The sequence below is a fragment of the Portunus trituberculatus genome, chromosome 44 (assembly GCF_017591435.1).
Source record: "Portunus trituberculatus isolate SZX2019 chromosome 44, ASM1759143v1, whole genome shotgun sequence".
Classification (NCBI taxonomy): domain Eukaryota; kingdom Metazoa; phylum Arthropoda; class Malacostraca; order Decapoda; family Portunidae; genus Portunus; species Portunus trituberculatus.
The window spans coordinates 24390340-24405339 of NC_059298.1; the positions used below are offsets into that span (position 1 = coordinate 24390340).

The 15000-nt window shown below is 42.0% G+C and overlaps 1 protein-coding gene across 2 annotated transcripts in view; it reads right to left on the bottom strand.

Annotated features, from left to right (window-relative positions):
- Window positions 1–15000, bottom strand: part of LOC123518880 — a 461886-nt gene that overhangs the window by 123860 nt on the left and 323026 nt on the right. Inside the window, exon 5 of one of the 2 annotated variants that reach the window (XM_045279932.1) lies at window positions 7420–7485. The exons of the other annotated variant lie outside the window; for it this stretch is intronic. Coding sequence (XP_045135867.1) covers window positions 7435–7485 — 51 coding nt within the window. The 3' untranslated portion in view covers window positions 7420–7434. Of the gene's footprint in view, window positions 1–7419; window positions 7486–15000 lie in introns of those variants that run through there. 2 annotated transcript variants of the gene reach the window in all.

A 15000-nucleotide genomic window follows, 5' to 3' on the forward strand; every position in this document is an offset into this window, starting at 1 on the left:
ACTTCCAGATACTGACGGACCAACTGACTGATTGATTGATTTATCTATACATTTAGTGATTTATTCATAGGCTCATTGACTGAATAATTGACTCACTCAATAACCAACGGAATGATTAACTAACAGATTGCCAAACTGAATGACTGACTGACTGATTGTTTGACTGACTTAATGCATAATAATAACAGAAAAAATGAAACAACAGTAACACAAATATTTGGAAACTGACATGCCGTGGAGTTTCAGTAAAAGCGTTGTGGAGCTGAAAAGTGGAGGGTGTATACGCACGAATATGTAGTGAACTGATGGAGATATTTCGTTTTTCAGGCGCCCCAGATATGCAGCGTTTCATCCAAGAATAATGGGCAAATCGTGTTCCATAGAAAGTGTACGATAGTTTTACCGCTCCTCTTTTACCAGCGCGGATGAAAATATGTAGAGTTGTTTGAACCCGGGAGCTGATCAGAGTTTTGTGCGAAGGATCAATGGTGAAGTGCTGGTGCTGCCGTTCATGTTGTTCCTCTTGCAGGTTTATTGAAGTAACTGTGATTCGGCAAGCAAGTATTCATTTTGTTGCTGCTGCTGTTGTTGTTGTTGTTGTTGTTTTGTAAGAGAGGTTTTGGACGATGGCAACAAAAACTACACTCAAAAGGGGTAAAAGTTAAGAAAAAAAAAAGTCCCAATGAAGATTCTAGTTGAAAATAAAAAGAATTGTCAAAAAAATACGTGACAAATTATCTTGAACATATAAAGAATGTGGATATAGAATAATGTATGTGTTATATATTCCTAAGTTTTAGTGCTAACTGCTCTATTCATATTGCTAACTGCATGCCTCCCCTCCTCCTGCAGCCTCGCTCCACAAGGCTTTCTTATTCCTCTTATCCCTATTCTGTCCAACCCTCTAATACAAGAGTTAACCAGTACTCTTAATCATTCATACCTTTCACTGGTAAACTCTGGAATTCCCTGCCTGTCTCTGTATTTCCATCTTCCTACGACTTAACTTCTTTTAAGAGAGAGGTGTCGAGACAATTGTCCCTGAAATTTGACTGATTCCTTTGATTCTTTTAAGGAAACTACAATTCAAATGGGCCTCTTTTTCTAATATTCATTTTTTTGCCCTTAGTAATTCTCCCTCTTACATAAAAAAAAAAAAAAACACTACCATCACCACAATCCATTCTTCTCCCCCTTCTGTGATATTATGGAATCCGTGACGTGAAATCCTAAAGTAACTAACACGTAGGAGATCAAGACTCGTGTTCTTCAGCGTTGTGTTATCTTATAACTATTCCCAAAAGCCAAGGATATTATTTATCGTGTTCTCATAGGTATTTCTCCTCGGACACTGCAAAACTCTAACCAATCTTACGTCAAAATCACGAAACATAACCTCAAACACCAGTCAAAGTCCACAGATGTGATTAGTCTTGCTTTTACTGATGTTTTTTCCCTTCGACAATGCAGAAGTGTTGTTAACCCTTCAATACTGGGACATATTTTTACCTTAAGATTTATGTACGATTAGACTATTTTATTTACATTAGGAAGGGTCTTTGCAGGTCAGAAGATTAGTGGTCACAGTCTTCACTATTTTAATCCCCACATGAGTGTCTGAAGCTGTATAAAATCACCAAATAGTAAGCAAAATGAATATGGAAACGCGTCATGGCACTCAAATGTCATCAAATTCACGGTGACACAGGTGTAAACGCAAATCTAGGTAAGATAGACAAGTAGGTTCTCATGAGTAGTACGAAACTCTCACTTAAACTGTCACATAAATAAAGACAAAATTCCAAAGATCAAAAGGAAGAACACTAGAGATGAAAACTCATGTTCTCATTAACCCCTTCAGTACCATGACGCTTTTCCATATTCATTCTGCGTACTATTTGGTGATTTTTATGCAGATTCAGAAACTCGTGTGGAGGATTAAGAATATTGAAGTCTGTGGCCATTAATCTTGTGGCCTCCATAGACCCTTCTTAATGTCAATAAAATGGTCCAGTCGTACACAAATCTCAAGGTAAAAATGTGTCCCAGTACTGAAGGGGTTGATATCATTCCCTTGAACAATGTAGAAATTACGTCAAACTGCTGCTAAAGTCATGAAAAAAAAAAAATGAGTAGGCAAATTATTCCCTCTTCCCCTATTTCCACTTCCACTAAATCCCGTTGAAAGTAATAGATAGATACATAACAGAGAATAAGAACCAAAGACACCAACAACAACAAAAAAAAAAAAGAATTATGCTTGACGAAAATCACAATGGAAAATAATAAACAGAAGCCAAATCTTCACGTCAAATAAACCTGATGACCACAAAACATAAAAAAAAGAAAAAATAGAAAATACGAATAAAATGTATTAACACTACGATCATCATTCCTCCCTCTTTTTCCTCCTCCTCCTCCTCCTCCTCCTCCTCCTCCTCCTCCTCCTCCTCCTCCTCCTCCTCCTCCTTGAAAATATGAGCAAAATATACTATCACCATCCCCATTCCTCCTCCTCCTCCTCCTCCTCCTCCTCCTCCTCCTCCTCCTCCTCCTCCTCCTCATGCTCCTCCTCCTCCTCATGCTCCTGTACTCCCAGCAAAGCGTAGGACTAGGAAGGACAGAAAAGCTATCTTAATTGGCGCTCTAATACCAAACAATTCTGAGGACAAGCATAATTAAGCGGACGGGGAAGGGGCGGGGAAGGGAGCAGAGTTACGCGCATTGTAGTCATTCTTCGGTGCGTTTTTAACAAAAGGCTGGACAAAAGAGTTCAGCTTTAGAGCGAAAAAGGATGAGGGCAGTAATGGCGGGATGCAACAAAAGAAGACAGTGAGAGAGAGAGAGAGAGAGAGAGAGAGAGAGAGAGAGAGAGAGAGAGAGAGAGAGAGAGAGAGAGGGAGAGAGAGAATTTTTTATGATGGTAATATTGACATTGTTGGTATTAGTGTTGTTGTTGTTGTTGTTGTTGTTGTTGTTATTCTAGCTGACAGTAGTAGTAGTAGTAGTAGTAGTAGTAGTAGTAGTAGAAGTAGTAGTAGTAGTAGTGATAGTAGTAGTAATGATAATATAACTAATAATCATAGTCCTGGTGGTAGTAGTCGAAGTGGTGGTGGTGGTGGTGGTGGTGGTGGTGGTGGTGGTGGTGGTGGTGGTGGTGGTGGTGGTGGTGGTGGTGGTGGTGGTGGTGGTGGTGACAGTGACGGCAATAATACTCGTAATAAAAGTAGCAGAAATAAAACTCCACAAAAATTTAATGTCACTGAAAGGAGAAAGAGATGAGAGAGAGAGAGAGAGAGAGAGAGAGAGAGAGAGAGAGAGAGAGAGAGAGAGAGAGAGAGAGAGAGAAAAGAAGCTAGAATTTAACGAGGGACAGTTTTTACACGCTCATAATTTCGACACACAAATAGAGAAGAATGCAAATGAAGCACGTGTAACAGAGAGAGAGAGAGAGAGAGAGAGAGAGAGAGAGAGAGAGAGAGAGAGAGAGAGAGAGAGAGAGAGAGACAGACAGACAGACAGACAGACAGATATAGGCAGACAAAGACAGGGAAAATAACAGACAGACAAACAGACAAACACACAGACAGAAACAGGAAGAAAGACAGACAATAGACAGAAAGACAAAAGAGACAAACAGACAGAGGAAGAGCATAGACAGGCAAAATAACAAAAAAAAAAATAAAGAAAAAATAGAAAGCAAAAATAACGAGAGAGAGAGAGAGAGAGAGAGAGAGAGAGAGAGAGAGAGAGAGAGAGAGAGAGAGAGAGAGAGAGAGAGAGAAAGCCAGAGCCACAGCGCCAAGGCAAGGTCACATTACACCACCTGAGACACTCGCCTTGAAACAGAATCTTGCTAACTAATGAAGAATAGATTTGCTGGAATTCTCGCTGTGCTTGGAGCAAAAAAAAAAAAAAAGTCTCCCTGCAGTGAATGAGAAAAAAAAAAAATACCGCGAATGAAGAATTAAATGCACTACCTTTTTGTATAGATAGAAATACAAACAGGTTTTATTTATTATTGTGTGTGTGTGTGTTTGTGTAAGAGGAGAAAAATGTCTAAGGGCATCAGAAAGAATAAAAAAAAAAAAATGCTCACTCTGTTTCCAGTCCCCGTGCAGGTGTGAGAGATAGACAAGTATGAATTAGTTAACAGACCAATAGATAAGATAGGCATATAGATAAAGCCACTGACTGATTGGTGAATAGATAAGGCAGTTCGAAGATATTTTAATAAATGAATGAGTTAATAGATACATAGGAAGATAGACAGATGTATGGATAGACAGACAGACAGACAGACAGACAAACAGATGAATAAGCAAATAGATAAATTATTCGGTAGTTAGACAAGTAAATAGATAAATAACTATAGTGAGAGAGAGAGAGAGAGAGAGAGAGAGAGAGAGAGAGTAATTTGTTAGCATACATTTCCTCTAACTCACTAATTGTATATTTTCTTTACCACTCGCACGCTTCTTGACGATCTCTCTCTCTCTCTCTCTCTCTCTCTCTCTCTCTCTCTCTCTCTCTCTCTCTCTCTCTCTCTCTCTCTCTCTCTCTCTCTCTCTCTCTCTCTCTCTGGAACCTCTTCCTCCATTCGTACCCAAAACACACCATCTATAAAACTCTCGACCAGAATATCACTTGTTAAACCGGCGCCAGAGAGAGAGAGAGAGAGAGAGAGAGAGAGAGAGGAGAGGGAGAGGGAAGAGTTGCCTCACCTGTGCCGCTCACGAGGAGGAGGAGGAGGAAAAGGAAGGTGAGGAAAGAAAAGGAGAAAAAAAAGGGGAGAGAAGTTGGCAGTTTCTCCCGTACAGTCAAGCTGCCAAAATTCCGCTTGTCAAGATTTTGGTGTGTGTGTGTGTGTGTGTGTGTGTGTGTGTGTGTGTGTGTGTGTGTGTGTGTGTGTGTGTGAGAGCGCCGGACGAAGCTGGTGTGGAAATATGGAGATAAAATTAAAGTTTTCCTCGCATGGTTTAATCAAAAAGTATTGCCTGCTGAAAGAGAGAGAGAGAGAGAGAGAGAGAGAGAGAGAGAGAGAGAGAGAGACTTCATACCCATCTCGCCATCTCCACCCCCTACCCACCCTACGTCAACCCCTTCTGCGTGTAGTGGAGTTACGCCCCCCTCAGCATATACCTGTAGGCAATGGGTGGGGAGGTAAGGGGAGGGAGAGGGGGAGCAGGTGTTGGCGGGGAGGCGGACGTAGTAGCGGCAGTGTAGTGAATAAAGTTATTTCTGGAAGATGATGTTGGCTTGGGTAGGAGGAGGAGGAGGAGGAGGAGGAGGAAGAGGAGGAAGAGGGAGGGGGAAGGAGGAAGGAAGAAAGAAGAGGAGGAAGAGGATTGGGTTTACCTGAGACGAAAGATTGTGTTGCCAGGAAGATGTGTGTGTGTGTGTGTGTGTGTGTGTGTGTGTGTGTGTGTGTGTGTGTGTGTGTGTGTGTGTGTGTGTGTGTGTGTGTGTGTGTGTGAGGGAAGGGGTATAAGTGAGTGCTTTGACCAGGGGAGGAAGCCTGAGGTGAGGGGACGTGGCGGCCATTCAATGGAAACCTGTTGGCGAGCTTTCTCAGGGCGCTGGTGCTGGTGGTGGTGGTGGTGGTGGTGGTGGTGGTAGAGAGAGAGAGAGAGAGAGAGAGAGAGAGAGAGAGAGAGAGGTGCTGAGAGGGTCCTTTCTTACCACCACCACCATCACCACCACCACCGCCACTACTACTACTACTACTACTACTACTACTACTACTTCCGCCACCGCCGCGTCACAAGGTTCTATAGTCCCCGCCAGTAGCGTCGTGTAGCTGGCATCTCTCTCTCTCTCTCTCTCTCTCTCTCTCTCTCTCTCTCTCTCTCTCTCTCTCTCTCTCTCTCTCTCTCTCTCTCTCTCTCTCTCTCTTGCATCACCTTGTTTTCTCTTTCGATTGGCTCTCAGGATTCAAGGGAACGCATCCACTTCCAAGATATTTTTGACTTCAGATGACGTAGGTACGAGTGAATATCTCTCTCTCTCTCTCTCTCTCTCTCTCTCTCTCTCTCTCTCTCTCTCTCTCTCTGAACGTTACAGCTATCAATGATTCCAAAAATTACACATACACATCATTATCGCTACTATCGTCATCTGCTGCTTCTCTTGACACCTCCTCAGGGCAAAGCTTTACCTCTTTTTCCTTCCCTTCTATTCCAAGCGGCTCTAGTAAAACGTATGCCGTCTTGTGTTTCCTCTCTTTCTTGTCCTTTGCAATTGTTCTTTTCATCCTCCTCATGCTCATCAATTCTCTCATTACCAAACTCGTGGAAGATACAGTAAAGTTGATAAGACAGGTTATATCACTGTGCAGGTTTAGGTAAATGTGTTCCATCATTATTTTTCTCTTTCTTGCTATATTTTTTTCTTCTCACTTTTATTTACTCATTACTTCACTCGTTAAATATTGATAGGTTATGTACTATACTTTTATAGATATGGTGTTTGTTTACTATTACTTATCTCATCTTCGTATAGTTTTGTTTTCTGTTTTTCCTACTCCTGTTTACAAGTGTTCTCTTCTTCACTTCGATTTCATTCTCACACTCTCCTTCATTCACTCATTGCTCATGTCTTTCTCTCTGTTTTCTTTGAATTTTCTTTTTTATTCCTTAGGATTTATTTAAATGCTTGTATGTGTTTTTTTTTCACAAGTATGAATCACTTATGCTAATACTAATACCTAGTTGTCCTGTCTTTTTTAATGCTGGCTGTGATTTTAAGTTGTCTATGTATATATATTTTTTTCGTATTGTAAGACTCACTGTATAACGTTTAAATGTACTGTATTAGTCTATATCTATTTCGTTTCTCTCTCTCTCTCTCTCTCTCTCTCTCTCTCTCTCTCTCTCTCTCTCTCTCTCTCTCTCTCTCTCTCTCTCTCTCTCTCTCTCTCTCTCTCTCTCTCTCTCTCCATGTCTCTTTCAACCTATCCTTTCTGACTTTCTTACTTTTACATAACAACATAGACAGAAAGAATGAGACTGCATTATACTCGGTCTATACTTGGCAGCTTCTTTACTAATCATGAACACCCTCCTACCTCCTCTTCCCCCCACCTTGCCAACCTTCCTTTTACCACCTGTCTTCCCTATCCACATAATCCATCTGACCTTCCCTTGAAACCAACAACAATGGGTACTGGCGCTAACCACATGACTACTAACCCCATTTTACTCACCCATTACTATGTGAATCAGTTCCTACCAACCTTACTTACACTATACGATTATGCAAACACTAACAATAAAGCCACAACTATACCACCGTGTATGTTCAAACTGAAAAATACACCAATGTATACTGAGAAAGATTATTCAAAGATTACCCCAACACTAAGGACCTTCCCGCTGCCTCCCCGCACCCCTTTACCTTAGTCCCCCGCGAGGGCTGCGCTGCGCTGAGCTGACTCTATTCCAGGTGAGTTCCAGTCCCACGCTTCGTAATAAATTGGGGTCCTTTCTGGAGCGGAAAGTAAACATGCATTTGTGGCGTGACGAATCCAAGACCAAGAGAGAGAGAGAGAGAGAGAGAGAGAGAGAGAGAGAGAGAGAGTAGAATAGGAGAGTGAGTGAGAGAATAACTGACTGGTTGATGGGGAAGAAGGAGATTGATTGGTGGAATAGAAAATGGTAGAAGAGGAAAGAGTGGTTGACAGGAACAAGAGAGAGAGAGAGAGAGAGAGAGAGAGAGAGAGAGAGAGAGAGAGAGAGAGAGAGAGAGAGAAAAAATTATAACACAGAGCAGAACAAAGAGAGAAAAGCGAGTTAGCGAATGAGGTAATAAGTGAGTGAACGAGAGAGGGGGCGACTGAATAACAGACGGAGGGAGAGGGAGGAATGAGAGAGAAACCGAGGGAGTAAAGTGAAGGGAGGAAGAGAGGGAGGGCGAAGTAAAGTGCCAGAAATAACAAAATAACAAAGAAAGAGAAGAAAAAAAAAAGTTACAGTGCATTCGAAGTAACAGTTTCAGGCGGAAGGTTAGACTGTGTAGCGCGGGGAGCATGACATTGTGTTCTCTTCCGATGGTTTATTGTGTTGTGTGCGTGGCTGGCGTGAGGGAGGCAGGCAGGCAGGCAGGCAGGCAGGCTGGGAGGGAGGTAGACAGGCAGGAAGGGAAGCAGGGAAGCAGGGAGGCACCACGTGACCTGAGGAGCGTCCCTAGGGAGTCTCCTGTTGCTGGAAGGGCGAGGGAGGGAGGAAGGACGCCACGGGGAGGGAGGAAGACAAAGAAAGCAGGGCGAGGATTGAGGTTAGCGAAACAATGAAGTGCGTAGTGCTCGTACTGGAATGACGGACCCTTCTCGCACTGCCCTGCCCTTTTCTCCTTCAGTACTGAGACACATTTTTACCTTGAGATTTGTGTACGATTTGACCATTTCATTGACATTAGGAAGGGTGTATGGAGATCAGAAGATTAATGGCCACAGTCTTTGCTGTTTTAATCCCCACATAAGTTTCTGAAGCTATAAAATCACAAAATATTAGGTAGAATGAATATAAAAACGCGTCATGGCATTGAAGGAGTTAAGCTTGTATTTTCAAACCATTCTGTACTTCACTCCCACTATTTCAAAAGGCTTTACTTAAATTTACACTAGTTTTTCAAGGTGTTTTTACGGTTCTAGAGGTGGAGTGACAAGGTTCCTACATTATTAACTGGAAAAAAACACTCTTGAAAACCTCGCTAATCATCTCTGCGGCCCTTGAAAATAATCGTTATGAGAGAGCAAAGCGTTTTTTAATACAGTCCTAGTCACTTGCTGCTTTCCTGACTTACTGTGCTCTCAATGTAAGTGGTTCTGTGCTCTTATTCATTTGTTATCGAAAAAAAAAAGATGGAAAATATGTAGTTAAAGAAATGATAGATAAATGAAAGAAATAGATGAATTAATGTACTTTTAATAGAGAGGTGTAAATTACGGGCAAATTCAAATGTCAGTTAGTTTGTAAAGAATAGAGAATGGATATAGACATGGTGAGGTGACACTTTAATCGTATAAAAAGAAGAAAAAGCAGCATAGATAGACAGACGCTTTTTAAAGATACATTAAAAGCTCGGGCACTCGAACAAGTAATTTCAAAATAGTAATTAAGTAAAGGCAGAATAGGAAGACGCACTCAGGTAACAGTCAGTCTTTAGCAGTGTACGAAGGGAAGAAAAATTGGACGAAGAAAATAAAGAAAAACACGTCAACAGAACAGAAAGATAGAGAAAAGAGAGAGAGAAAGATAGAGAAAGGTAGGTATGAGTCTCACTGGCGACTCGCACACCCCAATCACACCACCACCATGAGCACCAACACACACCAGTACAACGCATTACCACAAACACACATCATCACCACAGCCCAACACACCCCAGCACACACACACACACACACACACACACACACACACACAATATACACCAATACACATCGACACAGCCAGCACACACCACAGCTCGATAGACACACCAACCCAACACACGCCACAGACCAGCACACACCACAACAGCCCAGCTCACCATCAGCACGGCACATGCACCCCAACATACACCAGCACACGCCAACACACACCAACAGAACCCAACACACACAACAACCCAGCACACATTACAACAGCCAGACACACCCAGGCACACACAAACACACACCAAAGCCTAATACACCAGTACAGTCCAACGCACACTACACACACCAATACATACCAACACACACCAATACACACCAACACACACCACCACAGCCCAACACACACAACACAGCCCAATGCACACCAACACAGCCCAACACACACCAACACATATCCCAACACACACCACCACAGCCCAATACATACCAACACACACCAGTACACACCAACACACACCAACACACACCACCACAGCCCAATACACAATACATACCAACACACACCAACACACACCACCACAGCCCAACACACCAACACACCTGCCGCGCCGCCACGTGCCGCCATAAACACGGTGTAGCATTTGTAAACAACGATAAACAAGCGACCTGATGATATATTAATACTAGACGTCAGCTATTCCGTCGTGAGATATGTGTCTGTCTGTCTGTGTATGTGTGTGTGTGTGTGTGTGTGTGTGTGTGTGTGTGTGTGTGTGTGTGTGTGTGTGTGTGTGTGTTTTCCTTTATTTTTTTTCTATAGCTCATTTGTTCACTTACTATTTTCATCTTTCCCTTTGTTTCTTTTCCTTGATTTGTTTTTGTTATTATTATTCCTTTATTTATTTATTTTATTTTGCTTTTCTTCTTTTTTTTTCATGTATTCACTTATTTATTAACTTTTTTTTTTTTTTTTACATTTGAAACTAAGCAAGTAATATGAAAGTTGCTCTACTACTACTACTACTACTACTACTACTACTACTACTACTACTACGTCTCCCACCACCACCACCACCACCACCACCATCTCGTTCCACACAACCTTTCCCTCTCTTTTTCCTCATATTCCGCTAGAGTACGATCTCTCTCTCTCTCTCTCTCTCTCTCTCTCTCTCTCTCTCTCTCTCTCTCTCTCTCTCTCTCTCTCTCTCTCTCTCTCTATCCTCAACTGGGATTTCCTTGCTCCTGCTGTTTACTATGCTAGAGAGAGAGAGAGAGAGAGAGAGAGAGAGAGAGAGAGAGAGAGAGAGAGCACTCAACTGGTGGCTGCAGAGTGAGAAAGGAGAAAAAATGTTAGAATGTGTATTGCTTTCAGTTTTGTATTGCTTTTCTCTCCCTCACCTGAAGAATAAGTACATAGAAATTAATAATACGTAAGATTGAGTTTAAATAGAAGAACAATTGACAGATAAATGAAAAATGAGAGTTGAAAAGCATAGAGGCTGATGATTATGATGTTATTTTTATACTTCTCTCCTCACTGTATACCTTCACTCTCTGTCTTTCTCTCCCTCTCTCCGCCTCTCCCTCCCTCGCTCTCTCTCCCTCCACTTCCTTTAAACAATAGAGGCTGAGATACCATCCGGCCCCATTCCATTCCCTTTCACACCTTCGTTCCGTCTCTAGTGATCAAAAGCTACACAAGATCATAATGACGAAGGTTCAAAGCGTCAAGAAAAAAAGAGAGAGAGATGAAGAAGAAAAAAAAGAAGAAACAGAAACACAGGAGGTGATCGTAAAGGTTCCAATTTGTCTCTTTGTGTTTCTTTTTGTATCGAGGCTCACTGTAACAAAAGAAGGAGCTCCCCGGGGTTGAATGAGCGGCGGTGGCGGTGGCGGTGGTGGTGGTGGTGGTGGTGGTGGTGGTGGTGGTCCGTCTTGGCGTGTAATGCTGTGGAGTTTAATGATTTGGACGATTTAAAGAGCGTTTCCTCGTACATGCTTCTTGCGTGTTGACCTCACAGGGCGACTAAGACTGACTGAAAGGAGACTCGGGGCAGGGGAGATAGGAGAGAGAAGGAGTGTGGAGGAGACGAAGGAAGGAGGGAAGGAGAGGGGGAGAGAGAGACAGAGGAGGATGTGAAAGAGACGAAGTAAGGAGGAGAGAAAGGAACACAGAAGAAGGATGTGAAGGAGACGAAGGAAGGAGGGAGAGAGAGAGAGAGGAACACAGAAGAAGGATGTGAAGGAGACGAAGGAAGGAGGGAGAAAAAGACACAGAGAAAGGTGTGGAGACGAAGGAAGAGAGAGAGAGAGAGAGAGAGAGAGAGAGAGAGAGAGAAAGGAACACAGAGGAAGAATGTGAACGAGAAGACGAAGGAGGGAGGGAGAAGGAAAAAAAAACAGAGAAGGATGTGAAGTAGATGAAGGAAGAAGGAAGAGAGAGAGACAAACACAGAGGAAAGTGTGAAGGAAACGAAGGAAGGAGAGAGAGAGAGAGAGAGAGAGAGAGAGAGAGAGAGAGAGAGAGAGAGAGAGAAGTAGGGTGTAAAGTAGAGGAAGGAAGGAAGGAGGGAGGGAGAGGGTGAGGGAGGAGGAAAGATTAAAGACTACAGGTCCTCTTCTTGAGAGAGAGAGAGAGAGAGAGAGAGAGAGAGAGAGAGAGAGAGAGAGAGAGACGTTGTTTTATATACTCTTTTTAATGTATTTACTCCTTTATTAAGCTTTTTGTGTATCGAGAGGTCTTTTTTATCCCTTCCATATATATATTCTTAATTTTACACGCGAAAATGAATGACAAATGACGAATATGTATAGAGAGTGTTAGTTGTTTTCCCCCCTTCCATATATATTATTTTCCTATTTTACATCCGAAAATGAATGAGAAATGACAAATAGAGAAATATAATACATAATGAATTACGTGATTTCATTTAGATTAGCTAGGATAATTTGGGCCTGAGGTAGATGAATGGATAAGATTAACCCCATCATCATTACCGTCACCATCATTTCCATCACCATCACCATCATCATCATCATCATCATTATCATTATTATTATTGCGAGAGTCATCAGCACTCCCATTCTCAATAATCTGTTGTTTTTACTAACCAACCCTGTGCTTCTTTATGACAATAGATAGATAGATAGATAGGAAAAAAGCAGAAAGATGGATAGATAGATAAATAGATAGACATAGAGCCAGACAAACAGATAGACAAAACAGACAGACAGAGACATAATAGATAGACATTCACCCATACTCTTAGGCTAATTCTATCGGCTCTAAAAGGAGACTGGCAAATGAGTGGGCGTTTTTTGCTTCATATTTGTGTTGCCCTTGGCCAGTCCTCCTCTCATGCATAAACAAAATAGGCAGACAGATAACTAAGAACACAATCACTGCTATCACCACCACCACCACCACCACCACGACCTTCACAGCAGTAACATCAGCGAGAGAATCAAAGGAGTGAATGAGGCAGGAAGTGATGGTGAAAGGCAAGGCAGATCACGTGGGCAGCGGGGATGTATACACGCTGTTGTGTCTCACTGCGTAGAAAGAAAACCCCTGTGTGTGTGTGTGTGTGTGTGTGTGTGTGTGTGTGTGTGTGTGTGTGTGTGTGTTTGAATCTCTCTCTCTCTCTCTCTCTCTCTCTCTCTCTCTCTCTCTCTCTCTCTCTCTCTCTCTCTCTCTCTCTCGTCTAACTAAGGAAGATGGTGATGATGATGATGAGTGAGAGGAGAATGATAATGAAGATAAGAAGGACGAAGACGAAAGGAAGGAGAAATGTACGAATACAGAAACAGAAGAGGAAGAAGAAGAGGAGGAGGAGGAGGAGGAGGAGGAGGAGGAGGAGGAGGAGGAGGAGGAGGAGGAGGAGGAGAATTACAACAAGAATAAAAAAGAGAAAGAAAAGAATGGAAGCAAGCGAGAAAGAAAATGAATAAGAAGAAAAGAAGAAAAGAAGATAATAGAAAAAGAAACCAAGGAAAAAAAAAAGGAAAATATTAAGAAAAAAAAAACCGAACTCCGAATACGAACAAACTAATGAGTGAAGCTTCGAAATTTAGAACCAAAACTCAACTCACGGTAGCGCTTTGTCCTCGTTCACGCACACACACACACACACACACACACACGTAATGGCGGGCAATAGAGAGGCAGGCTTCCACATAATCCAAATACATTAATATCAACCCAAATATTACGACTCCATTTGTTGCCAGTATTTATTTGGAGTTCTCGTCAGCCAAGGCCCTATCCCCCCTCCTCTTCCGATAGTAGTAGTAGTAGTAGTAGTAGTTGTTGTTGTTGTTGTTGTTGTCTTCCTTTTTCCTCTCCTTTGTTGTTATTGTTGTTGTATATGATGTTGTTGTTGTTCAGGGTGAAAGGGGAGACGAGGAGAAGGGATAGAGGAACGAAATAGATAGACAGAGAAAGAGAGACATAGCTAGAGAGAGAGAGAGAGAGAGAGAGAGAGGTGTGACGAGTATATATTGGTATTGAAAAGAAAGAGAGAAAAATACAAAACGAAAGCGAAACATCAAAAGAGAAAAGAAGGACGAAAGAATGATTAAAAAGAGAAAGAGGCAATAGAAATAACATGAAAAATGACGAAACAGGAACTAAGGGATAAAAAAAAAAAAGAAAAGAAGAAGAAGAGGGAAATAGATAGAAGAACAGCAAAATAAAACAAAGAATGAGAAGAAGGGATACAAATAAAAAAAAAATATCTAGTGAAATAAGATAAACAAGATAAAAAAAAAAAAGACGAGAAAGAGAAAACCAAAGACTGAAGAACGAAACAGTTAAAGAGAAAATGAGAATAAAAACGAAAGAAAAGAGGCGAAAGATGATAACGCTGCAGGAAAAAAAGACGAAAAGTTGTTTTAAGAGGATTTGAGAGGATGAGAAGTGAAATGAAGAATAAAGACAATAGGATAGAAAGGAAAGAAAGACGAAAGGAAGGAGGAGGAAGAGAGAGAGAGAGAGAGAGAGAGGAGAACCTGAGAACAAAGGGAAGTAATGGACAGGAATAAAGAAGGAAGGAGGAATGAGAATGGAAAGGAGGAGAAAGGGAACACAGGAAGAGGGAAGGAATTAGGAGGAGAAAAGAACCAGGAGGACAGGTAGTGAAATGGGGGAAGGGAAGAGGACAAAGAAGAAGAAGGAGGAGGGAAGAAGAGGAGGAGAGGGTGACAGTGATGAAGGGAGGATAAAAAGGAGAAGAAAGAATAAAGATGTAAAAAAAAGGTAAAAAAGGAGGAAAGAAGGATAAGGAAGCGGAGGAAAATAAAAAGAAGATAATGAGAAGAGGAAGAAGAAAATGACAACAACAGAATCATTGAAGGAGGAATAGAAGAGAAGACGATAAGAAGAAGAGCACGAGGAAGACGAAGAGAGAGAGAGAGAGAGAAAGAGAGAACAAGGACGATTAGTGGTTAGAGCAAGAAGTTGGGGGTAAGAGGGCGAGAAGAGGAGGAGAGAGGAAGAGGAGACGGCAGATAAAAAGGCATAGGAGGAAGGGAGGGAAGGAGGAAGGGAGGGAGGGAAGTGGATGCAAACAGGATCTTCAGTAGAGGTAAAGGAAATAGAAACACAGAGACACGCCCCCCCCGCGATGAATGCTTAATGG